Source organism: Doryrhamphus excisus, chromosome 1, assembly GCF_030265055.1.
Source record: "Doryrhamphus excisus isolate RoL2022-K1 chromosome 1, RoL_Dexc_1.0, whole genome shotgun sequence".
Taxonomy (NCBI): domain Eukaryota; kingdom Metazoa; phylum Chordata; class Actinopteri; order Syngnathiformes; family Syngnathidae; genus Doryrhamphus; species Doryrhamphus excisus.
The window spans coordinates 13,601,468-13,625,694 of record NC_080466.1 but is presented as its reverse complement, the minus strand read 5'-3'; the positions used below and the strand labels follow the sequence as shown (position 1 = coordinate 13,625,694).

The 24,227-nt window shown below is 48.7% G+C and overlaps 1 protein-coding gene across 8 annotated transcripts in view; it reads left to right on the top strand.

Annotated features, from left to right (window-relative positions):
- Positions 1–24,227, top strand: part of lrba (LPS responsive beige-like anchor protein) — a 140,701-nt gene that overhangs the window by 13,204 nt on the left and 103,270 nt on the right. For 7 of the 8 annotated variants that reach the window (XM_058091546.1, XM_058091551.1, XM_058091550.1 and 4 more), the window contains exons 10-31: positions 134–267; positions 561–669; positions 1,275–1,427; positions 2,309–2,477; positions 2,581–2,660; positions 2,721–2,783; positions 2,871–2,968; positions 3,080–3,172; positions 4,023–4,131; positions 4,209–4,290; positions 6,965–7,088; positions 7,174–7,366; positions 11,454–12,350; positions 12,788–12,969; positions 13,100–13,253; positions 13,739–13,919; positions 14,915–15,015; positions 15,755–15,862; positions 16,240–16,372; positions 16,620–16,980; positions 21,626–21,780; positions 24,099–24,183. In XM_058091546.1, coding sequence (XP_057947529.1) covers positions 134–267; positions 561–669; positions 1,275–1,427; positions 2,309–2,477; positions 2,581–2,660; positions 2,721–2,783; positions 2,871–2,968; positions 3,080–3,172; positions 4,023–4,131; positions 4,209–4,290; positions 6,965–7,088; positions 7,174–7,366; positions 11,454–12,350; positions 12,788–12,969; positions 13,100–13,253; positions 13,739–13,919; positions 14,915–15,015; positions 15,755–15,862; positions 16,240–16,372; positions 16,620–16,980; positions 21,626–21,780; positions 24,099–24,183 — 3,764 coding nt within the window. Of the gene's footprint in view, positions 1–133; positions 268–560; positions 670–1,274; positions 1,428–2,308; positions 2,478–2,580; positions 2,661–2,720; positions 2,784–2,870; positions 2,969–3,079; positions 3,173–4,022; positions 4,132–4,208; positions 4,291–6,964; positions 7,089–7,173; positions 7,367–11,453; positions 12,351–12,787; positions 12,970–13,099; positions 13,254–13,738; positions 13,920–14,914; positions 15,016–15,754; positions 15,863–16,239; positions 16,373–16,619; positions 16,981–21,625; positions 21,781–24,098; positions 24,184–24,227 lie in introns of those variants that run through there. The other variant, XM_058091553.1, reaches the window with a different exon arrangement.

Here is a 24,227-nt window from a genome sequence, read left to right as displayed (position 1 = left end):
ATGGCGCAAGGACACAATTTGAATGAGTCACGTACTTTCCAATGGTCACTACGTTTTATACATGCTGTTTGTATACTGTATTACATATTTCATATTCTTAATAAGAAACTCCTGCGTGTGCGCACGTGTGCAGGACGTGAAGGCGGTGGTGACCCACTCGGTCCAGAGCGGCATCCATTCCATCGGGGGAGTGCAGGTCCTCTTCCCGCTTTTTGCCCAGCTGGATTTCTGCCAGCCCTCCAGCCAGGAGTTGGACACCTCTGTCTGGTAACTATGGAAACCATCATGCTCATACACATGTGGCTTCATTAGGCGTCAGGCCCGTTTTGGCTTCACCTGTACAGTACATAAAGGTTTGATGATGATGATGATGATGATGATGCATAAGCTGGACAGCCGCCGCCATGCTCGTCCTCCTTCCAGGCGACAACCCCTCACCAACACCAAGGGGACACGACACCCCCATTCAGTCACATCCCATGTCATGCGTGCCCGTCACGCTGGAGGCTTGTTAGCAGCTGACGCAGATTCTTCTTCTGTTTGTCTCCTTTGCCTCCTAGCTGCACTCTGCTCTCCTTCGTCATGGAGCTGCTCAGGAACAGCGTGACCATGCAAGAGCAGGTCCTGGCCTGCAAAGGCTTCCTGGTCATCGGTTACACCTTGGAGAAGGTAGGACAACATGACGGTGTCAGCCAGAGTTTCACCAGGAGTGTTATGTTACCTTGTCAAAGGTAGAGGTGGACATATGATGGCTGGTCCCAAAAAGCCTTTATCTGCAATCCAGAACCATGTAACTCCGTATCATTCCATGCTGGAGCCTATCCCAGCTGACCTTGGGCAGGCTGCACCCATGACACCCATGACACCCATGACATAGGCACCTATGACAGTTTAGTCTACAAACAAGCCAACATGCAACTTTGATCTTTCATTCTGAGATCCAGCTGATTGTATAGAAGTCATTGTTGCAGGCTTGTCATCCTTGTAAAGGAGCAAGTCATATGCTGTAGGGCAGCACCATGACGCTATGACATGACGCTGCCACCACCATGCTCGAATGTAGCCAAAACACTGCCATCATCATTGCTACGCGTGGAAAAGCCAAAGGGAAACATTAAAGCCAAGCAAGCTAGGTGCTTTAGTGGAAAGTGGACTTACAAAAGCATACAGTGGTGGGTTGTTGGACTTCCAAGGCAAAAGATGCACTCCCCTTCATCTTTGTCTACATGTGCCCCCCCCCCCCCCCCCCAAATATGCCTGACCACCGTCTGCAGTCGTCCAAGGTCCACGTGACACGGCCCGTCCTGGACATTGTGCTGGCCTTCTCCAGATACCTCAGCAACTTGCAGAACGGCATCCTGCTGCTCAAGCAGCTCTGTGACCACATCCTCTTCAACCCCGCCCTCTGGATCCATGCCCCCGCCAAGGTAGCAAACACAACTACTGTCACCTTTGACCTTTTCCAACACCCTGCTCCTGCTTCCAGATGTAATTACGTTTGTACTTCTATCATCAGCATTCTAGAGAAAATACCAGCAATAGAAATGCAATCAATATTAAAATGCTTTGAAACAAACGTACACACATACTGTATGTATGTGTATACATACGTACATACAGGGTCAGGCAAAATGATCTGACACATCTGTAGGTTCAATAAAAGGCAAATAAAGTAAAGAAACAAAAGTGTTTTTACTTTCCAAAAGTACATATAATGCCATTGTGTTCATTATGTTTTAAAAATGACATCAGTTCTGGCGGTGCAAGGTCGGCTGGTTGATTTTGGTTTCAATGCAGATCCAGTAGCTGTGAAGTTGGTAGCCAAAGCAAGATGGTGTTTGGAGCTGCTATAGGATCATGGCTACCAAGATTGAAGTGCAAACGGGACGCTGGTTGTGGTGCAGTTAGATTTCTTTGTTTGGTAAACGTTTCCACAATGAAAGCGCCATGCTCACCAGTCCAACTCATGGCAGCAACTGGAAAACAAACCACAAGCGTTATAAAGAAACACAGCAAAATGGCATATGTACTTCTTTCTTTCTTTATTTGCCTTTTATCGAACCTACAAATGTGGCAGATCATTTTGCCTGATCCTGTGTGTGTTTATATATATATACACACATATACATATATATATATATATACACGCACAGTATAATGTATGTTAGTACAGCATTTATTTTGGAGCATCCAAATGAGGGATGTTCCAATGATGCATTCAGATGAAAGAAGGGTGGTAATGAGAATAAAATGTTTTTCCTTGGTGTGGTGTGGAGGCTTTCCCAGCTTAGGACTTTGTGATCCACAGGTTCAACTGACCCTGTACACGTACCTGGCCACAGAGTTCATCAGCACCGTGACCATCTACAACGCCATCCGCAGGGTGGGCACCGTGCTGCAGGTCATGCACACGCTCAAGTACTACTACTGGCTCATCAACCCTCAGGATCGCAGCGGCGTCGTGCCGAAAGGCCTTGGTCAGACCTTTTCCTCCCTACCCGCATTCTCCTTTCTCGTCTAAGCAGGGACGCCCGGACTTCCCTCTCCTCTGCTCCTAATGTCTCCTAAAAATCATTCCAGATGGACCGAGGCCGACCCAGAAGGAGATGTTGTCTCTGCGAGCCTTTCTGCTGCTGTTTGTCAAGCAACTCATCATGAAGGTAGGCTGGCCACACGTCATGAGACCAGGCGGAGATCTGTGCCCCTGTCTGTGCTTGTAGGACCACGGTGTGAAGGAAGACGAGCTGCAGAGCATTCTCAGCTATCTCCTCACCATACATGAGGTAAGCTGATGTTTGCACTATGTGGCCGCTAGATGGCAGCATTGCACCACCCCACCATGACTGCCCAGGGGCCTTTCTGTCCTGCAGGATGACAATCTGATGGATGTTCTGCAGTTGTTGGTGGCACTGATGTCTGAGCACCCTGGCTCCATGGTGCAGGCCTTCGACCAACGCAACGGCATTCGGTATGGCCTAAAGCAGTCAAATATGCACGTGGAAGTGTAATAGAAGTACCTGCTGCTAATATGCAATGTACAAATGTAACATAGTCTTCCCACCATTTGTGTGTCTGGCAGAGTCATTTACAAGCTTTTGGCATCCAAGAGCGAAGGGATACGAGTGCAGACGCTAAAAGTCTTGGGCTACTTCCTGAAACATTTGACACCAAAGTAAGCACTGCGACAAATATACTCCTCGCTTTCTCTTACGCGACTGCAGCGTTCAGGAGCCCATACTCATGATAGGACGTATGTATCTGTACAACTTTAGACTGGACCTATAGGATCTAGATTGGCAACTGAAATATAGAACAGGGGTGTCCAAACTACGGTCTGAGGTCCATGTCGAAGTGGGCCATGCCAGTGTCCAGATGTGAGGGCAGACTCCACCGTGCAAGTAATATGAGCTTAATCATACTTCTCCGTTGAGACACTAGGTGGAGCTGCTGTCTTGGAAAAGTAAGCGGAGATGGTGGAAGGTGAGATTCCATCTTGAAGGGAGTGCTATGCTATGCTAGGGGCCTATGTTAGCCAGGTTAGTGGAGTCTACTCTTAAAGGTGTGGAAGTTGACATTGGAAGGAAGGAAGCGGGCAAACATTTCCCCCGTGGATTGCTCTTTTATGATGCCATTTCCTCACAAACACCAAAGCAGCCCCCCCACCTGAAGTCAGCTCTTACTGGTCAGCTAGCATAAGTGTAGCATGCTAGTGTATGAGTGTGTTGGAATTGCATCCACGGACACTAAAAGCATATGCGATGCTGCTCAAAGACGTGGATGCGCGTGGAGAGATGAGAGAAGGAGAAGGTGTGTCGAGTCCAGCCGTGCCCTCTCACGGTGAAAACCAACATGTCGCTCTGGAGTACGTGTTGCAGGCCGTGCCAAACCATGAAAACAAGAAACTTCTAGTCCGGGAAGGAGGACGCTTTGTGTTGTACAGAACGATAGTCGTCATTACATCAGAATATGAGGTGTACTGTATATTCGTGAAGGTGTAGTCACGTTTGTCGTGTTCTCCTCAGGAGGAAGTCTGAGGTCATGCTGAGTCACAGCCTCTTCTCCCTGCTCACAGAACGCCTGACGCTCCACACGGGCCAGTTCTCCATGACCACCTACAACGTGCTCTTTGAGGTCACTTGGCATTGCAGGAACGTATAACGACTGTGTTCGGTAGAAATTCATGAAATTCATCACCCCACCCCCATTAGATTCTCACAGAGCAGATCTGCACACAAGTCATTCATAAACAACATCCAGACCCGGATTCCACCGTGAAGATCCTCAACCCGCGTAAGTGCCTCCTCCAAGCCTCACACTTGCACTGCAGCATTATTCCCGTGCATGCCCCCCCACATGGATCCCAGGGTACTTTATTGATGGGTTTTCATGCAACTGTACCTCCAGTAATGTTCTCCTTTATGGCACTTCATTGCTTCCATTCGCCATATTCCCAAATGGAATAGTTTATATTTTACTTGATGACTTTGTAAATAGCACTTCTACCATGATTAGAGCCCATAGACGGGAAATAACACCCCTATAGTCACCTTTACACTCTGATTGTCCAACATAGAGTAGAATAATAAGAAAATGAGATGTAAATAAGACTCCTGCTGGAGTGTGTATTGCAGTAAATATATAGGAATGCCAACTGTCATCCCTGTGCTGGCGGGGATGAATTGGAAGACCAATAGAAATGAAATCTTCAAGGTGGAAAAGTCTTCATGCACAAAATCATTCAACCTCATTTGCTGGTATCGTGCACACAGCAATGAACAACTTACACTGTGAGGCATTCAGGCGCACTGCTAATTGTCAGAATAGTTTTTATTCCTGTACCCCACTTTGGGAACTAACCCTAACCCTTTTTGCTATGTTGTAGTTGTCTGTATGAAAGTACTCTTTACACCAGTGTGTTTCAACCTTTTTTGAGCCACGGCACGTTTTTTACATTGGAAAAATCTTGTGGCACACCACTAACCAAAAATGTTACAAAATGTCACCATGACCTCACACATGCATCAATAAGTCTATCAGAGGAACAAGGTAGGTGTTGCCACACGGACCAATATTACATTGCTCTGCCAGTTTTTACACCACAGACACTCGACAGTAGCCATGTTTTTACATGACGAGTTTTTCTCTTTCCGAATGACCTTTCGGGAAACAATGGTATCCATAGAAAGGAATATTCCAATCTCTTGTCTACATGCGCTGTGAAAATCAACCAGAATCAATAGGTATCAATAGGAGTCAATAGGGCATGCGCAGTAAAACGTAAACATCAACATCACGTGATACCGTCTTCCCCAAGTTTTTCTTTCACTTGTTGGAATAACTCTGTATTTACAGTTTTTCGACTGTCCAGTCTTGAAATTTAGTTTGAATCAAAAACAAACTTTGCTTAGTCCAGTGCCGATTGCTCGCCTCCATTTTTAAAACTGAAGAAGGTCTGGATCTGCGTGTTACGTCATATCTGAGCATTCGCTGAAAGAACGCACCCGGGATGAATTTAAACAGTAAAAGAACAAATTCAATCTTGCTAATATTTTATAATTAAACTCAGGACATGTTTTATATAGATATATATTTTCTTTTTTAATAAAACTGGACTTGTGAATAAAGTATAGAAGGGTTTAGATTCTGTTTCACAGATGGCGCTAATGCACACGAAAGCTGCTTGCCAACCACCAATAAACAACAGAAGAAGAAAAACACCATGAAGAAGAACGCACCCTGACAACTTTACGTTTGAGCGGGTACAAGATACCTCAATCGGATTGGGGAAAGGAATATTCCATCCCTGTTCAATTCTTTCCGTTTGAGCAAATAAACCAAATGCAATTGGAATATTTGGGTCCATGTATACTATTGACATAATGGCTATTGACATAATATTTGCAAATGATGATTAATAAATGTTAATTATAAAAAGTGATATTGGATAATTCCTCACGGCACACCTGGCGGTTTCTCAAGGTACACTAGTGTGCCGCGGCACAGTGGTTGAAAATCACTGCTTTACACTGTACGTGTAGTGTAATGTGAATACACTCAAGTGTTAGCTTTGATCCCATCAAATCTATCAAATTCATCCATAATGAAATCAATAAGTAGATACTGATGGCGTGCATGGACGGGTAGGATACTTCTTGGATCCATTGGTTAGGTTGAATCTTTAGTGTTTGTTTTTAACACGTGTGTTTGGCATCTAGTCGAGCGTCCAGTCTGACTCTGCCAGTCCCACGCTGATCATGTGCAGCCGTGCCGGTTAAAAAGCCCAAGCGTCTCGGATGGGGCCAAATGGTCATCTGTTTTTGGAGCTGCACATTTTCTTGATTTCATCCGTGACAAACTCTCCAAATGCTCCTCTGATTGCAGTCTTTAGTAACGTCAGCGCCAGTCACACGCAACAGGAAGTGGTGTTTAACTGCAAGGGAAAAGAAGCATGCGTGCATGCTGGGCTCCTTTTCTGGCAGTGAGGCTCCAGCGGTTCATAATATGTAGAAACAAGAACTCGCACGGTCCAGCCAGGCTGATCTCGGTAACGCCGACCCCCCACGTCTCTCTTGGAAGCTAATGACCGCGGACACGGTCTGCATAATTCATCCAAACGCTGGCTGTGCTTTCAGTGGGGCCAAAGCAAAAGCATGACGACCACTGCACTGTGGCACGTTCCATCCAGTCTACCATACCCGCTTAGTCGGCTCCACGGTCACACTTCTCTTGCTGTACCTTCTAATGATGGAAAAACAGACGAAAAGAGGCAGCTAAGAATGCACGTCATGGGACGCACCCAAAAAGCGCCAAGAAGGCTCCATGTCCTCCATGTCAGCTGCATATGAAGCACGTTGTTCTCTGGATTCTTCTGAACGTTGTTCCACCCATCATTTACAGTGTCAGCGCTTAACATATGCTGGTTCAAAATCTCACTGAGTATGATGCTTCTGTTGATGTATTGTAGAGATTCTGAAGGTCACAGCTGCCTTGCTAAAGAGCTCCCCGCTGTCAGCCGAGAGCATGGAGGTGCGTAAGGTGTTCTTGTCTGACATGATCAAGCTGTTCAACAACAGTAGAGAGAACCGCAGGTAAAACAACACACACACACACACACACATACACATCCACCCGTGCCGTGGTGGCCTTCACAGCCGTGTCCCATGGGCCCCCCAGGAGCCTGCTGCAGTGTTCGGTGTGGCAGGAGTGGATGCTGTCGCTGTGCTTCATCAACCCCCGCAGCAGCGAGGAACAGAAAGTCACAGAGATGGTGTACGCCGTCTTCCGTATCCTGCTCTACCACGCCATCAAGTATGAGTGGGGCGGCTGGCGTGTTTGGGTGGACACCTTGTCCATCACACACTCCAAGGTCAGACTGCTTGTTATCGCCACACACACACACACACACACACACACACACTCTATCTGCAGTGCTTTCTCCACCTTCCTCCTTTTCATCTCCAGCAAAGAATCTATGGTTTTCCTACAGACACCAAATGAGCATTTAAGGCATTTCAAAGGAATAATGGATAATTGGATAATTGGATAATTAATTCCCAGCAGAATGAAGGACACGGAAAGCCAACCTGCAGCACACACACAATGATGGCATTTCCAGCATCAGCTGCCTTGTCCTGGGTGGGAACATTGGGAGGGGTCAGCCTTCCACTCGGATGGCGGTCTGGGCTGCAGTGGGCTCATTTCATCCTTTTGATGATGGAAGCCCCTCGTACCTCCATCGTTTGGATGTTGCCAAAGGGTGCACAGGTTGACTCCTGATGTTTAGGAACCGAACCCGACGGCTCTGCTCTCCAATCCTCCTCTGTTTCCGTGTAGGAGATCTTCCATCCACCAAGCACACGGCAAAGGGATCTTTGACAAAGATCATGTTGCCCTCTCCTCTTCCAACTGGCTGAAGTAAGGGGAGTGAAGGCAGGGTTGAAGACGTGCACTTGGCACTGGAGGCCAGTAGGGGGTGCAGGCAGGCCACTGTACTGTCTAGGTAGTTGTCATGATGATGATGATCATCATATCTCATGTCAAGGCCCCTTTACACACTGGATGGAAATGGACAGCTAAAGATCATGAAAGAAAAGGTTAGAATATCAGGCTCTTCCTTTCTGACAGAGATGTGCTGAAATGATGATGATCATATGCCGTACGTATTTTTAATGTATCTGGCCTGTAGCGTTTCAATGACTGGCAACCACAGGCAGTGACTGGAAGATATGAGTAATGAGCAAAGCCTATTGTTATTAGCCAAACGAGTGGTGAATATACTGGCCATGTGTTGTTCTCCTTGGTGGGGAGATTTTAGGAAGTATAGACTATAAAGTAGGGCTGGGCGATATATGGATGTTTTAAATATTCATATTTACTTGAAGCGCCGTATGAAAGCCCAGCATATGGTTGATATGGATATAGGCTGGATTTGAGCCGTATCTCCCTCAGGCCTGCATGCAGGCGGGAGGAGGGAGGAGGCTCAGTAGAAGATACCAGGCTAGTGCGTCTGCAGTGGAAGAAGCAGGAAGTGGGTAAGATGAAGGTACTTCCAATCCAGAGCGTTAAAAATCATTTTCACCACCTTAAAACTCAGCCCAAACTCCAGTATGAGGGATGGGTGCCACGTCGGCCGCGTTCCTCAGAAAGGACAAGCAACCTATCACATTGCTAATACATGCTCCCTCAGGCACGAGTGGAAAAAGGCTGCTGGTCCACGGGCCACACCTTGGTCTCGAAACATGTTTACCTGCAAATACTACTAATATCAAGTATTTTGGACTTGCTGACATTTCACCACTCCTCCATATTTAGTTTTATTATTAGCTGAGGATTTGAACATAGCCGAAGGTTTGTTCTAAAAGATATCTGCCTTTTCTCGATGTTCTATAAGTCGTTGAACAGATGGATATTAACTCTGGAGTTGAGATGATTATCCACATGGACTTCAGTTGTTCCTATTGCTATCATATCCATTACGAAATGGACTATGTCCAAATCCACGCCTTTCTCAGCACCAATCTGAGGGCTTCCTTCAATAGTACCATGTGCATAAAGTACATACATAGTACTACTGAATAATGGCCAGCCTCTGCGCCAGTGAAGTGTTCTTATCTGGTTCCTCTGTGGTGAAAGCAGGGACGATGTGGATCTGGATCTGTGCTATTATCCAGTCCAACTTCCTAATTTCAGATGCTCCTGTCCCGTTGCTGGTTGCGGACCTCACTATTTACGTGGATGAATGACTAATGTGTCATGTTGTAGATGGCAATGGCGCCCTTTCCTCTCCCGGCTCAGGCACCAACTCCTTGTCTTCCTAACAGTTGGCATCTTAAACCTTCACCTCCTTGGATCTAGGCTTGGATCTGACTGTCAATGTAAGACAGATCATGCAAGTGCAGCCGTGCACCCTTAGCCAGATCCTCACCATGCTTGCATGCAGCGTAGCCTCATTTGACCTAATCCTCACCAACACACAAACCTTGATGAAAACATAACCTCTTTGCTGCACATCATTGGAGCGTGGAGGTCTTGGGAAATGTGAGCTCTGTACGCACACACTCGCACACACGCACACACGGCACCCCGTCCTCTGATTCCAGCAGTTGCGGGTGGGGGCGGTGTGCTGGCCACAAAAGATACATGCATGTGCTATAAAAAGGCTAAAGAAACTCAATTGCAATTTTATTGTGGCGTTTGATAGATTTCCTGCCACCTTTGTAGCAGCAGAGCTGTTTGTCACTGTTGCTCCCCCCTCCCACCGCCGCAGGGCTCTCCGTCTGCGTGTTTGAATAGCTGCTCTCCTTCCCCTCCTTTTTCCTCAGAGGAAGCCCTGCTCGCTCACAGCTGCATTGAATATTCATGGGAATAGTCCAATCGGAGAAACAAGGCCTCATAAATCCACGCAGGCCAACAGGGAGCCCCCACATCAGCACCAACGTTGTCACCTCCGTCTTTGTACCGCACCGCACAGTATTACTCTGCAGTGTGTAGTATCTTTAACACAATGCAGGAATGGCACCGACTTTTATTTCTTCAAATGAACACACGACGATAGAAAAGAATAGAAGGCACCTTTGGTGTGTTTTGATCAAGAAAGGAGTGCGTATTGAATGAACATAGTGCTACATCCATAATCATAATAATAATTAGAGCAGTCCTTTCTTACTGTATTGGATGAATACAAGACGAACCATATATACTTTGTATTTAGAGCTCCAAATGAACCACCATGCCAATCGAGCTAAAAGCTAGCATTAGCTAGTCTAAAAATCCACGAGTGTGATACTATTGCCTTGACTAGTAGTAGAACGTTAGAATCCACTTTAAAGTGTTCGAAATGAGCTACGAGGGGTTGTGTTCACAGACATCACGTAGTTTGGGGGCAATGTCATTTTTCCAGTGTCTTACTAACTTAGCATACTTTAGATGTAGCAGACTACAGATATTACAGCTGTTATCCGGGGGGGGGGCTGGCCAAACACACGACTGCTGAGATGGGCGGAGCAGATGTGGACGCGTTGAGCACGTGCAGGATGGTGGAGCAGCCATGGCTAAAGGTCCAATTAAGGGCGAAGGAATGATGAGGAGGAAGAGTGGGCCTGTATGGATTAGCAGTCGCTGCTTCCCACTACCAAGATGGATGAGCAGCCGTGTAGCAGGCCAATTTACCACAATAACGCCTAATTAATTACCAACAATCAGCCTGTGACTTTCTTCTAATTCCCATTAGTCACATGCTCGCTCCTCCATTTGTATGCTTTTTGCTTTCCAATGCCTTCCTGCTGTTCAAATAGCCTCGGGTTGGGGGGGGGTCCAGTTTCACTCAGCCCGCCAAGCCATCTTTGACTTCCTGTCCTCCGGCCTCAGTGATTAATGGCGGCGCGGGAGGATGGTCGTCCACGCTAACAGTGTGTGCCGCTAATCTCCCGGCGCGTACAAGCTTGGCCTCTTCCTCAAACGCCAACGCCAAGCATTGTCTCTTGTAGACGAGCGGTCTGGGCCACCGCTATCAGATGCTAGCAAGATTCTAGCCCAAAAGGCCCAAAGCCTGCACCCTTTTTGGTCCGTCGTGGTGGCGGCCTATGAGGAAGCCAAGACCAGCAGTCATTGGCTGGCAATCAGTCTCATCTCCAGTAGAAGCTTGGCAGCAGGTGAATGTTCTACCTCCTCATCTCCTCACCCTTCCCAAACCTCCCCGAACCTCTTCTTGTGACCTCTGACCTGAGCCATCATCCTGTCCTCCTGCAGACATAAAAGCACGCATCTTAGCAATGGGTGCTACTTTGGGGAAGGAAGACATTGTCCCGCCATTTGGGGATGCATCAGTGCACCCCCAAACAGCAGGACCCGTGCCAGTGGCTGCTTGAAACACCAGTGATGTTTGATTCCTACCATGGAGATGTAAGACAACGCTCCCAACTAAACACTTGCTTTTTATCCTTTTGGATCTTCAGGTCACCTTCGAGCAGCACAAAGCCAGCCTGTCCCGCATGTTCCGCCAGTACCAGCATCAGGAGTCTGCCGGGTCTCTCGGCCCGGTCCGAACTGTCTCTGGGGTCAGCCAATGCTCAGAGACCACAGTGTGCATGAATGGACAGTCTTCAGAAGGCCCGCCCCCGTCCACCGTCATTGAACTCACAGTGGACGCGTCGTCGTCCGTGGCCGTGTCCAGCGTGGAGGATGAAGCAGCAGCTGTGGTGGACGGACAGAAGGAGAACACAAACCAGCAGACAGCTGATGACGAGCTGGAGATGGAAATAGACGCAAAGCAAATACCCGAGTCCCAAGACCCTTCTAAAGAAGTGGACTCAGGGACTGAGGTGGTGTCCGCCTGTCTGGACGACGGCGAGGACTTGGTTGACGTGTCCTCCACTAGCGACCAGGTGGACAGCCAAGAGGAGTCCTCGTTTGCCCCGGCCGCTACCGAGGAGGAAGTGGGCGTGGCTTCTCAGGAGGGTGGGGATAATGAAGCAGATCAAGGTAATGACGGAAGTGATGTGAAGAAGGAAGATGAAGAAAGTGGTGACGAGGGTCAGAGAGCAGAGGCTCCATCAGCTGACACCTTGGAAGAGCAAGTCACGGAGCTACCAACGGAAACGGCCCAGGAAGAGTCTGCACCCTCAGCCCAGCAGTCCACGGTGCCCCCTGCTGACCAGGAGGCGGCCTCTGCGTCAACAGCGCCGCCTTCACATGATGCTAGCACTGCTGCCCCTCGGGAGGAAGCTCCATCCGGCGGCCCAGCAGCAAGCACTGCCCCTCACAAGACCAAGGAGATCAAGATAGCCCGGCTGGACGTGGCCAACGTGGCCTTGGACACGGAGAGGCTGGAACTGAAGGAGACGCCCACCGTGGTATGCCTCCTTTTCTTTTTGGAATCGGTATCGATATCATGTACTGCAGAGGACCTGCAGAGGACCTTCATCACTTCCTACACTTCAACTCTACGGCCCCTCTACAGTTTAAGACGCAGAGAAAGCTAAATATGTAAACATTATTATTATTATTATAACAACTTGGGTCTCATGTTATGTTACACTTTACATCCTTTTTTTTTTTACCAGTAATTGTGTTGAACTGCAATTAGTAGTACTACAGTTCTGTCCAGCATGCAGTCTGCCCATGTCCATTTATACAAAACATGGAAGTGTTAAACCGAGACCAAGTACAGCAACAGGAAGTACTGCACACGTAGTAAGCGTTTGGGGCCAAGTATTAGCGTGTAGCATGACTTGCTACATAGTAGTCTGATACTCTTGTGGTCCTCACTGGTCTGCTGTGGCGTCTGCAGGAGATGAGCCAAGGCCAAACGGCAGCCGCCGGGGGTTCCGCCGGCCCGCTGAGAGAGAGCGGGACCTCGGTGCCACGTTCCACCATGTTCCGCATCCCGGAATTCCGCTGGTCCCCCATGCACCAGCGCCTCCTCACAGACCTTCTATTCGCCATCGAGACAGACGTGCAAATGTGGAGGAGGTATGATTGATAATTCATCTTTCTCTTGTGCTAATATTCTATGTATTGATTACATCATTGGGATGTCAGTTGTAGTTAATGAGCTAGTCAGTCTCCCACATCCTCACCTCCGTCTTCCCTCGCTTCTCAGCCACTCCAGCAAGACGGTCCTGGACTTTGTGAACAGCGGCGACAACGTGGTGTTCGTGCACAACAGCGTGCACCTCATCTCCCAGGTGGTGGACAACTTGGTCATGGCCTGTGGGGGCATCCTGCCGCTGCTGTCCGCCGCCACCTCCTCCTCGGTGAGTGCTCACCATACAGGAAGCTATCCATCCGCATCCACCTTTGGCCAATCGCATTAGCCCGCCGTTAGCTGCTCCCTAACATCGTTAGCATCTTTCTGTTTTTTGAACTGCTGTCTGACCTCAGCGTCTGCGGCTCTTTTATGGCATTCTTAGCGTGTGTGACCCGGCCAGGGCGGATTTATTACTGCCCTGTCAAGACTTCCATGTGTACATGCACACATGGCATCTGTAAAGCTTGCCTCTAAGGGGCTTTACAAGCATAGGACATTCCCTCTGATATCCGTGTATAGTTCTCTAATAGTTATTTGACTAATACATAGATTATAATCCCTGATAAATCAATCATCTGGTGCCTGCTACTTTCTGCAGTTGAGTAGCATGACGTGAGCCAAACGGCATCAGGAGAGGAGAAGTGTTGTGTACTTTTGATGGTACTTGCAGTACTACCATGCTTACTTTGTTCTCTTGGTCTCGACCGGCAGCACGAGATGGAGATCACGGAGCCATCGCAGGGCCTGACGCTGGAAGCCTCCATCAGCTTCCTGCGGCGCCTGGTGGGCCTCATGGACGTGCTGGTCTTCGCCAGTTCACTAAACTTCACTGAGATCGAGGCGGAGAAAAACATGTCATCGGGCGGGATCCTGCGACAGTGCCTCCGCCTCGGTAAGACGCTCGCCGACTCTATTTTCTTCCAGGTTTGACCTTGCTCTCTGCGGGATAAATTGCCTGTTCTGTTATCTCCGTGTTGGCCAAGCCCTCCATCAGCGGCTCTCCTCTGCTGTTATGCTAACCCCCAGTGCATGACCATGTGGTGATTTGGCCGTAATGGCCCCGCTGCAGCGTGGCCTCGGGGCGCTTGGCTTCCCATCAGGCATTGCTCCGTGTTCCAGTACAGTGGCAGCCGGGTGGACCATCGCTCATTTCTGATACAGCATCTTAGCTAATGAGCTCATCAAATATCAATAATATCAACATTAATCTAGCAATAAATGCCCCTTCGGACACCCCGGCGTACGTTAACACTTCCTGCCTTTGAATTTGCGGCGTAATACGGCTGTTTCAATAAATGAGAGGGGTGGTATATTCATATACGTAAAATAAGGCTCCAACAAGGCGTGTATTTGCCAGGGTCTTCTCCAACAGCGAGGCAGGTTGAGCTTGCACGTTCCTCTAATTAGAGTTGTGCTCCAGAAGTCCAAACATGAGAGGCTGGCAAGCAGCCGTCTTGAAATGAATATTTGATGGGCTATGTGCTGCCAGCTAATCTGATTTGGGACCAGTGTAACAAGGTTTTAGTGTCTACCGCCCCCCGCCCCCCTTCCTTTCCCTTCTCCCCGTGTGTCTTTGAAGCAAACAGCGCTCTGAGAGACTGGTCCTAATGGAATCATTCCCTCTTTTGCCATCTGAATGGCGGCGAGTTGACATCCGTCACATGTCAAGTAGCAGAGCAGCATGGACAGTCGAGTCTGGAGAGCCAGACTTTTCCAAGCTGAAGTTCCAGGAGAACACGCAAGGACAAGGGCGTGCCCAGTCAGCATGTGGGATTTGTTCCGCACCCTTGCACTGCCACCTTGGAGCGGGACAGGAGTGACCCGTGCTGCCAGGGTCGACCTGACCTTGTCACGGCCCTGCTGGATAATTCTAGCCTTGTCTTCCAGTGTGCGCCATGGCTGTGAGGAACTGTCTGGAGTGTCAGCAAGCTCACCTGAAGCACGGCAAGGACGCCTCCGCTCTCTGCAACGCAGCCGCAACAGCACAGGCAAGTGTTATACGTGCACGCAATGCCATCCAGTAGCTAGAATTCCCACATAGTATCAGGGTTTGGGAGCCAATGTGAGGTAGAAGTAGAGGAAGGACTGCATCTTCCAAAGCCCCACCCTCCCTCCCGCTGACCACCAAGTCTTATTACATTAGCTCAAAGCTTATTGTATTATCGTATTAGCCCCCCCCCCCGGTGTGGCATTGTAGTTCTTCTGTTGAATTGATCCAGTGACTTCCAGTAAAGTCATCTTGCTCTTCTGTCAACTGGCTGTTGGATGTCCTGAATAATGCAGCAGTGCCATGCCATATAGTATGCTACACCGTGCTAGAAACGGCGTACTAAAAGGTGCTACTCCATGCTACTTTGTCCGAAAAAGTGCTACACCATGCTACACCGTGCTAAAAACACCGGCTAAAAGGTGCTACTCCATGCTACTTTGTCCTAAAAGGGGGTACACCGTGCTAAAAACACCGGCTAAAAGGTGCTACTCCATGCTACATTGTGCTAAAAACAGCATACTAAAAGGTGCTACTCCATGCTACACTGCTACACTAAAAGGTGCCACACCGGGCCACACCATGTCGCTCCTGTGTTTCCCCGTGCTGCACCGGGCCAGCCTCCCTGGAGGAAGTCACCACACCCTGACCTCACCAACCAACCAAACAAACAAACACAAATATGCCAGTGTGCCTTTGTAGCAAATGTCTCCTCATTCTTGCATTTCCTGTGCACGCAGAGTCCCGTTGATGCAGTGACGGGCGGGATGTCTCCTGTTCAAGACTTTGAGCGACTGCTCCAGGACATGGACATCAACCGCCTGCGGGCTGTCGTCTTCAGAGATATTGTAAGTGGTATCTCCCACACGTGTATTCATTATGATCTATCCATGGTCTCTTTGCATGTGTTCATTTTACGGTGTCGTGTTATCGCGTTTTGTGATTACGATGCACTCCCCTAATGAGGAATAATAAGATTTCATCAAATTAATGCTGTCGAAAACGAAAGGATGAGCACTTAATGGTCTCTTCTGATGGCAGTGTGGACCAAAAGGAAAGGAAAATCCTCAAATAAGGATAAAGATGGATAAGATGGCACCCTTGTAGTCTAGTGCTCTCATTGTCTCCGCCGCTGATTGGATCCTGATTGTTTTGTTGGAGTGTCTGTGCACGGTGGGGTACGTTGTGGCGGTCTGTCATGACATTCGAAAGTGATTTGTTTCAGGAGGACAGTAAGCAGGCTCAGTTTCTGGCTCTGGCTGTGGTCTATTTCATCTCTGTCCTCATGGTGTCCAAGTACCGGGACATCCTGGAGCCCCACGGTGACAAGAAACACGCTGAGACACCCAGGAGCACAGGTAAGGGGGGCAGTTTAATCATGTGGAGTGCATGAGAAAGTGGGAATGAAGCCTTGCCTTGGCGCTCATATCAGCAATAAAGCACTGAATGGAGACGAGGCCTGACTTTTGAAAGCACATGCAGAGCTGGATGAAGCCGCTGGGTGCTGACCACTCATCTTACTGAAATGCCTTCAGCCACACCTTCATGGAGACCCGTCATCCAGAGGAGATGTATGGGATAAATGCTTCATTTTCTCCATACTAGATGGCGCTGGCCTTTCTGCCGGCCTGGTAGCAGAGAACGCCGTCTCCATCCGCCGTTCCGATTTCGGCATCGGTGACGACCACACCTCCATCGCCGCCAGCGAGGCTGAGCTCTCGTCATCCGCGGTGGCCCGCGGCGGACCGGATGCCGTCTCGGAGGCCCTGTCCACGCTGTCCTCGGAGGTCAAACCCGCCGCTGGCCACGGCGACGCCAAGGGCAAGAACGTGAAGGACATCCTGCGCAGCCTTGTAGGCGGCCCGACCGATGACCTCATGGTGGACCCCAATCTGCTGCCGCCAGCCTTTCTTGGCGGCGTGGGCGACATCAGAAGAGACTCCCTGCAGATCCGGTCATTTGATAGGTGAGCATGCATCATCAACACACAAACGACCCTTCACTGTTTGGCGGCCATCTTTTCTAAGCATCTCTACGCGTGTGCCCGTCAGACACCCACACTCATTCAGCTACACGGGCCGCTTGGTGGAGCACGTTTCACGTCTGGGCTTGAATAACGGCACCAACATGTGGTGTAATAGTAGTACTTCGTGGTACTCCTGTGTTGTCATTACGCTGTCGTCTTCATCATTTTACTACCGCCAAACCCCACCGTGTAATTTCATGGGTAAAAGAGTTGATGATGAATGAATAAAGCCTTTGGAGAGCTACTGGTAGCTCATGGTCTACTGGTTGGAGACCCCGACTTACCGTGGATGAACTCACAGTGGAAACCTAGCTTTCCTACAACATCAAAAAAGTCTCTAAAAGCCGGCATTGAGGGCCATCCCTAACCTCTTTCAGGGCTGACTTCCTAACGCACTAAGGTCATGAAGGTCTGGAAGGTTGGCATGGTTGGCAGGAGGATCCAACATTCTAACTCCACCTATAGGTCAGGCAAGAGGAAGAAGCATCATAGCTCCCTATGATGCTTATTCGTTAAAAGACAGGAAGTATGCTGCCCGGTGTGTAAAAGACACGGGTGGATAAATGATGGGATTTCTGTGTGAAAGGGGTCAAGTGGATTCATTTTTTTGCACTTTGGTGGCAGACACCTCTGGTGCGTCTTCCAAACCTGACAAGTTAATCTTTTTCCCCGAGAATCCATATGTTGCCCCCTCCCTGGTGATTCCCCCTTTTTCCAGGTTGACAGTTTCACAGGGTTTATGCCGACGAGGGCTGACCTTGAAGACGTCTCGGCACGGTATCCTCACAGGAAACTTTTTTTTGGATCTAGAAAAACATTTTCCAACAGAAACCCCTTTGACCTGAGGAGTCATTCACTTCCAACACCCCCCCAAAAGTGTGGGCTTTTCTTCCCTTGCATGTATCGTGCTTACCGTCTGGTATCAGCTGGGTATGATCCAGTACCAGTAGGGGTGGCGATACCACCTGTGGAGAAATAGGAATGTCATGGAGCATACTCTTGCTAGCACAGTCGCTCTTTTACATTTGTTACACGTAGGGGTGCATCCTGGGTCCCGGCGTACGGTGACTTGGCCAGGTGAGAGAAGACCACAGCTGGTCTGGTTTACATTTTCTTCCAGAGTCCTCCATGGGGGACATTGTCACACAGAGCTTCTCATATTTTCAAGAAACCCCCCCCCCCCCCCCCCCCCCCACCACCACCACACACACACACACACACAGTCAGTCATGCTGTGGGAATTCCTCAGCATGTGTGTCTTTATCTGAGGAATGCTGTGTCCGGGCTCAGGGTGATCGGCATATCAGGGGGATTAGACTGGCTCCTGCCCGCTGAGCGCATCAGCAGCCATAGCCTGGAAAGCGGAGACTGACAGCATACGAGCATCCCGCTTCACGGCCAGACGCAGCACTGAGCTTTTTCCCATCGACACCCCGGGGCCGACTGGAGAACATCCAAGAATCAATCATTTATCATTCCCAACCCTCCCAGAGCATTCCCAACCCACTCACCAAAGAACCTTTCATCCTCTCGCACCCTCCTTCATCCTATCATCACACACGGCATCTTTCAAACAGGATGAGTGGAAATAAAGCAAAAAGAAATGGGATTCATCAGATGCAAAGCAAGAGAATTCCACACACCTCCCTTCGGATGGAAGGACAGTAAAATTGTAAAGATCAGATTGAAGAGTGACGTTTACGTCCCTGTGGCACCTCTCCTCTGGGATGTAGCACCCCCCCCCCCAAAAAAAGCTGGTGTGGGTCATGGGGTGACTTACTGGTGATTTACTGGCTAGCAGACCTGCTGCATTTCTCCCATCCATTCCTTGGCCATGCCGCTGTTATGACAGCCAGTCTGCAAATATTTGCTGACACGAACCAGAACCAAACAGTGTCATTGTGCAAGCCTGATTTAGGCCTCGGCCGACCCCCAGAATGTGCGAGCGCTTGACGCGCTTGTTTGCATTCCTGGCGGCGCTCCCCGTGTGCACGTACAGCAGAGCCATCCACGCTGGCTGGGAAACCATTTCTTTCTGGACTTTCCCCCCAGCGGAGGATATGCTGTATCATTTCTACACCTTCCTGTCCGTCTTCACATCACAACAGATCACCACAACCTGAATGCCGGCATACTAGCATACTACGTCTGTATCCAAGTCCAAGCTACCGCAATGTGTATACCTCACAGCAAGCTAACGCTATCTTAGCTGGATGTCATCACTTCCTGTATCTCATTGGCCGTGCTTCAGACACCCCGACCTTCAGTCAGTGCACTTGTACCCTCTTCCCATGGGAAGCATCTCCATGTCCACATGGATCACGTATGGTGGGGTCTAACATCCACCGGCATCATGTGCCATACTCAACATTAACGTGGCGGCAACAGGAAATTATGTCAGGCCCCTCCCACGCCAGCTGATGTGCAGACTGACTTCCTGTCCAAGCAGGTTCTGGTGTTTGAATCTATGCACACACCCCACTTTACCTGAAATAGCACAGATTACTGGAACACAACATTTATTTCACACACACACACAGCAGGTTAAAGCCTTTCAATAATACACACACACACACACACACACACAGAGGCTGCTTTGGGCCTCCCGTTTGTGGCCACTGACGTCTGATTAATCGACTGGAGCGGCCCACTCATGCTAAGTGTGGCTAATGACCTGCTGAATAATTCACTGCCTTCTCTTTCAAGGCAGATGGAAGCTTCAGCACACACACGCACACACACACGCGCACACGCACACACCATTGTGTCAATGTTTGGTAGGACAAAGACATTCAGGTGCTCATGATGAGCCCACTGGCATCGCTGCTTGGGGTCCTGTTAGGTGGATGGGGTGCGGCTGTTATCTGAGCAGCAGATAAGCCCCTCCCTCAGCCGTGCTGGCAAAGACTGACTTCCTGTACACCTCATGCTGACGCTTTTTCATGCACCCGAGTAGTACTGTAATACTGAATGAGACGGACCCAAGTGGAAGAGTGAGGTTACAGGGAGAAGAGATGCAGAAGGTGGAGAATTGGAAGTACTTGGGGTCAACAGTCCAGAAGAATGGAGATAGTGAAAAGGAGGTGAAGAAGCGTGTGCAGGCAGGTTGGAACGGGTGGAGAAAAGAGTCAGGCGTGATGTGATAGAAGAGTTTCAGCTAAAAGGAAAGGAAAGGTATACAACACTGTGGTGAGAGCAGCCATGTTGTTTGGTCTAGAGACAGGAAGCAGAACTGAAGGTAGCAGAGATGAGGATGCTGAGGTTCTCATTGGGAGTGACCAGGATGGATAGGATCAGGAAGGAGTACATCAGAGGGACATTCCATGTTAGAGGCCTTGGAGATAAAGTCCTTCAGGCCAGACTGAGATGGCTGGGACATGTCCGGAGGAGAGATGGTCAATATATTGGTAGAAGGATGCTGCCAGGTAGGAGGCGTAGAGGCCAAAGCGAAGGGTAAAAAAGGGCAAAAGACCAAAGCGGAGGGTAGTTGGTGTGAGAGACGGATGAGAAGACAGGGTTGGATGGAGGAGATCGGTGTGCTGTGGGATCCCTGGACGGAAAAGCCCAAAGAGGAAGAAGGAGGGATTGATATTTGACTAAGTAATACTGGTGATGAATATATGAATATGTATATGTAAGTATCAATATGAGCATGTGGAAGGTGAAAGTTGCGTGAAGTGTCGAGTGAATGAGGAGCCTTCCGGTCAGCTGGCTGATGTCATGTGACATCTCCAAAGTGCTGGCTGCAGCTGATCAAGTGAAAAGTGCCGCCCTAAGTTCCATGTTGCAGACATAATGTTGCGACCCAAGGACGTTCTGAGTTCCTGTTTCCACGCCAGTGCACTATGAACAGACGGATGTGCTAACAGTGAAGTACCAGTGCCAGGCGGTGCTGCCATTTGGCCTCCTCTACTTCGCTCTGTCAAATCGCTGCCCTTCCTCGGCCTGCCAAGCCAAGCGCTTCCTGTACGGCCCCGTGTGTGACCAGCCGATGATGAGGTTCTGCTAGCGCTGTGGAACTGATAAGCGGGGCCGCGGCTGGCTTTCGTGTGAGCCGCAACGCCTTATCTGGCAGCCACCTTTGGCTCCATCACGCACCATTCCTACGCTCCGCTTTTGCATCAATGCTGAAGGAGGTAGCGGGAATACAATAGCTGGAAATATCACTACTGCAGTGGTGAATGTACATGAAAATGGCCTCCATCGCTACCCAGCCCGTGTAGATGGCAGCACCTGGGACTATATGCACACACATACACACACACATATGTATATATATATAAATGTTTAGAATTCCAGACAGATATTCTGAATGGAATTCTTAAAGCAGTGTCCATCAGTCGTCTTTTATTCATGTCACTACTTTCTTTTCCTAAGAAAGATGCAAACAATGGCAGTGGCATATTGCCTTCATCTGTAGACTGTAAAGTACTCCAGTAGTACTACTCCAGCTAAATGCAGTCATTGGCAACCATGTTGGCATGCTAAATAATCCCAGAGCAGAGAATGGGCCGTGGTGGTGATGATGATGATGATAATAATAATTATTATTATTATGTAATATTTTTGTGCTTTTGCTGTGCAGGAGCGTGGTCCTGGCGCCCAAGAAAACTGGCCTGACGTCTCAGGTTTCCACTACAGCCTCCCCCGCTCCCTCCATGCCTGTGGGGATGCCTGCTGACGGCGTGGCCGTGGTATCTTCTGGAGATGCGTCGCAGGGCAGCAGCGCCTCTGCAGAAGGTGAGATCACACCCACAGCTCAGACGGATGGGCTTATGTGGAGATGGTGTTGGTCTGGCTGTGTGGGGCACCAAATCTCTGGCGCCTATCTTGGAAATGACATGACCAAAGGTCTAGTGAGCATTCACTGTCAGATCATATATCATATCATGATTGACATGTACAATGGCTAGAAGTTTCTTTGCACATCTCGTTTGAATGCGTGCTCAAATGTCTTATCTCAGTCCTAATACCTGAAATACAGCATCTACACATCTAGAAATACGCCTCACAAGTAATCCTGCATACTTTTTCAGACTAAATCCTCGGAATGAACATTTTCCCCATCAAAGCGGACCTATGACGCTTTTTCCGCTGACTTTTTTAGGAATAATGAACTGGAACATAATACTTAAAAAAAAAAAAATACTGGCATTGGGAAACAATGAAACCATCCCATCAGAAAGCTATCAATTTATTCCTAATTATTATTATTGCATAATTATATTATTGTCATTTGGATATTTATTATTTTATTAAGTTTTACTCCAATACAAATACTTTCCCGACCTCTACAAATACAGGCTGTGTTGCACACTCCTACAGAGGGCGTGATGTCGGTACATTTGGGACTGCATTGTGCCGAGTGTGAAATTTGGTGGAGGAGGAATTCTGTTGTGGGGTTGTTTTTTCAAGGAGTCGGGCTTGGCCCCTTAGTTCCAATGAAAGGAACTTTGGATGCTCCAGGATACCAAAACATTTTGGACAATTCCATGCTCCCAACCTTGTGGGAACAGTTTGGAGCAGCCCCTTCCCAGCCCCAACACCACTATGCACCAGGACACAAAGCAAGAGCCATAAAGACATGGTCCGGTGTGGATGAACTTGACTGGCCTGCACAGAGTCCTGACTTGAACCCCATAGAACACCTTTGGGATGAATTGGAGCAAAGACTGAGAGCCACCAACATCAGTGTGTGACCTCACCAATGTGCTTTTGGAGGAATGGTCCAGAATTCCGATAAACACACTCCTCAACCTTGTGGACAGCCTTCCATGAAGAGCTGAAGCTGTAATAGCTGCAAAAGGTGGACCCACACCATATAGAACCCTTTAGGTTAGGATGGGATGGCATTTTAGTTCACATGTGAGTCACGGCAGGTGAGCAAATACTTTTGGTCATTGGTCATTTGGTGTATATGGTGGGGCTAAAGATGGCGGCACATGTGCTTTCAAGCCCCTGATGGAGATGTCATTTGGCCTCTTTATTTTCAAGGAGCTCCTTCATCTGGACGGTGGGGGTGCTCACATTACACCAGACCCCCAGACCCCGATGAAGCTGCTTAACACCTTCTGAGCACATTCCAAAACACATCACGCCGTCATTGTGGAAGAGTTATTCCTGCTTGGAGCCGGACCTGGCTGGAAAAACACGCCCCCCCCCCCATATTCAGCTGTACATGAGTTTATTTATGAGGCACACGGAGGAGAATTTACTGGCAGATGAATCAAACATGGACACGCTGTACCTTTGCCCCCACAATGAGGCCATAAAGCCCCTTTTAGCCCAACCATCAATCTGATCACCTGCTGGGGGGCCATGTTTTGTTGTTTATATTCAATATTGTACTGAGTAGCCAGGACACATTCAGGGATGTAGTTACTAACTGTATTCTTCCTATTATCATGATTAAATTCATGTAGTACAGTGTTTTATGTTCATATACATACATCATATAGTATTGCAAACTATCATATTAACTTGTATACATATATACATATTGTACTGAGCAGCCGGGACACTCCTGTGCCATCACCATCACTTCATTGCATGGTTTAGTCATACGGTCTTTGCGAGGAAGCGGTGTTGGCATTTTTGTCATTCTAACGTAACAGTCAGCATTCAGACGGAAGCAGTTCCTCCGATTCCTTTTTGGAATTAGGTAGTGGAATTATTGCAATAATGGTAGGGTGTTTAGAGTGCCGTTCCAAGCAAGCGTGTTAAGTGTTCCCGTGGAAGGAAGAAGGGGGGTGGGGGGGGGCTAAGCCGACGCCGGTTGAAAGATTAGCAGGCGCTAAGTACGTCATTTAAACATGAAAGCTGTGAATTGTAAATTGATAAGGAAGACATACTGTGCCTGGAGTACATCATCTGACCATAAAAATCATACTCATACCCCCACTTGCCCTATTGGACCATAAATCACCCCCCCCACCCGTACATTAGAATGGAGTCCATTGTAGGGTTTCATAGAGGCAGCATGTTTCCATGCAGGTTGATGGTGCTAGGCCGACACATCCAGACTCTAATATCAGTCTTACCATGCTTCCTCCCTGCAGCAGGCGGCCATGTTGAAGCTAGTGCTAGCTTGCCATCTGTGGCCCAGCTCTCCCCTGTGAGCCAGCACACGCCCCCCAACATGAGGTGATTGATCTTTTCTTTGTCTCGGACGCCTAGGCCATGCACTC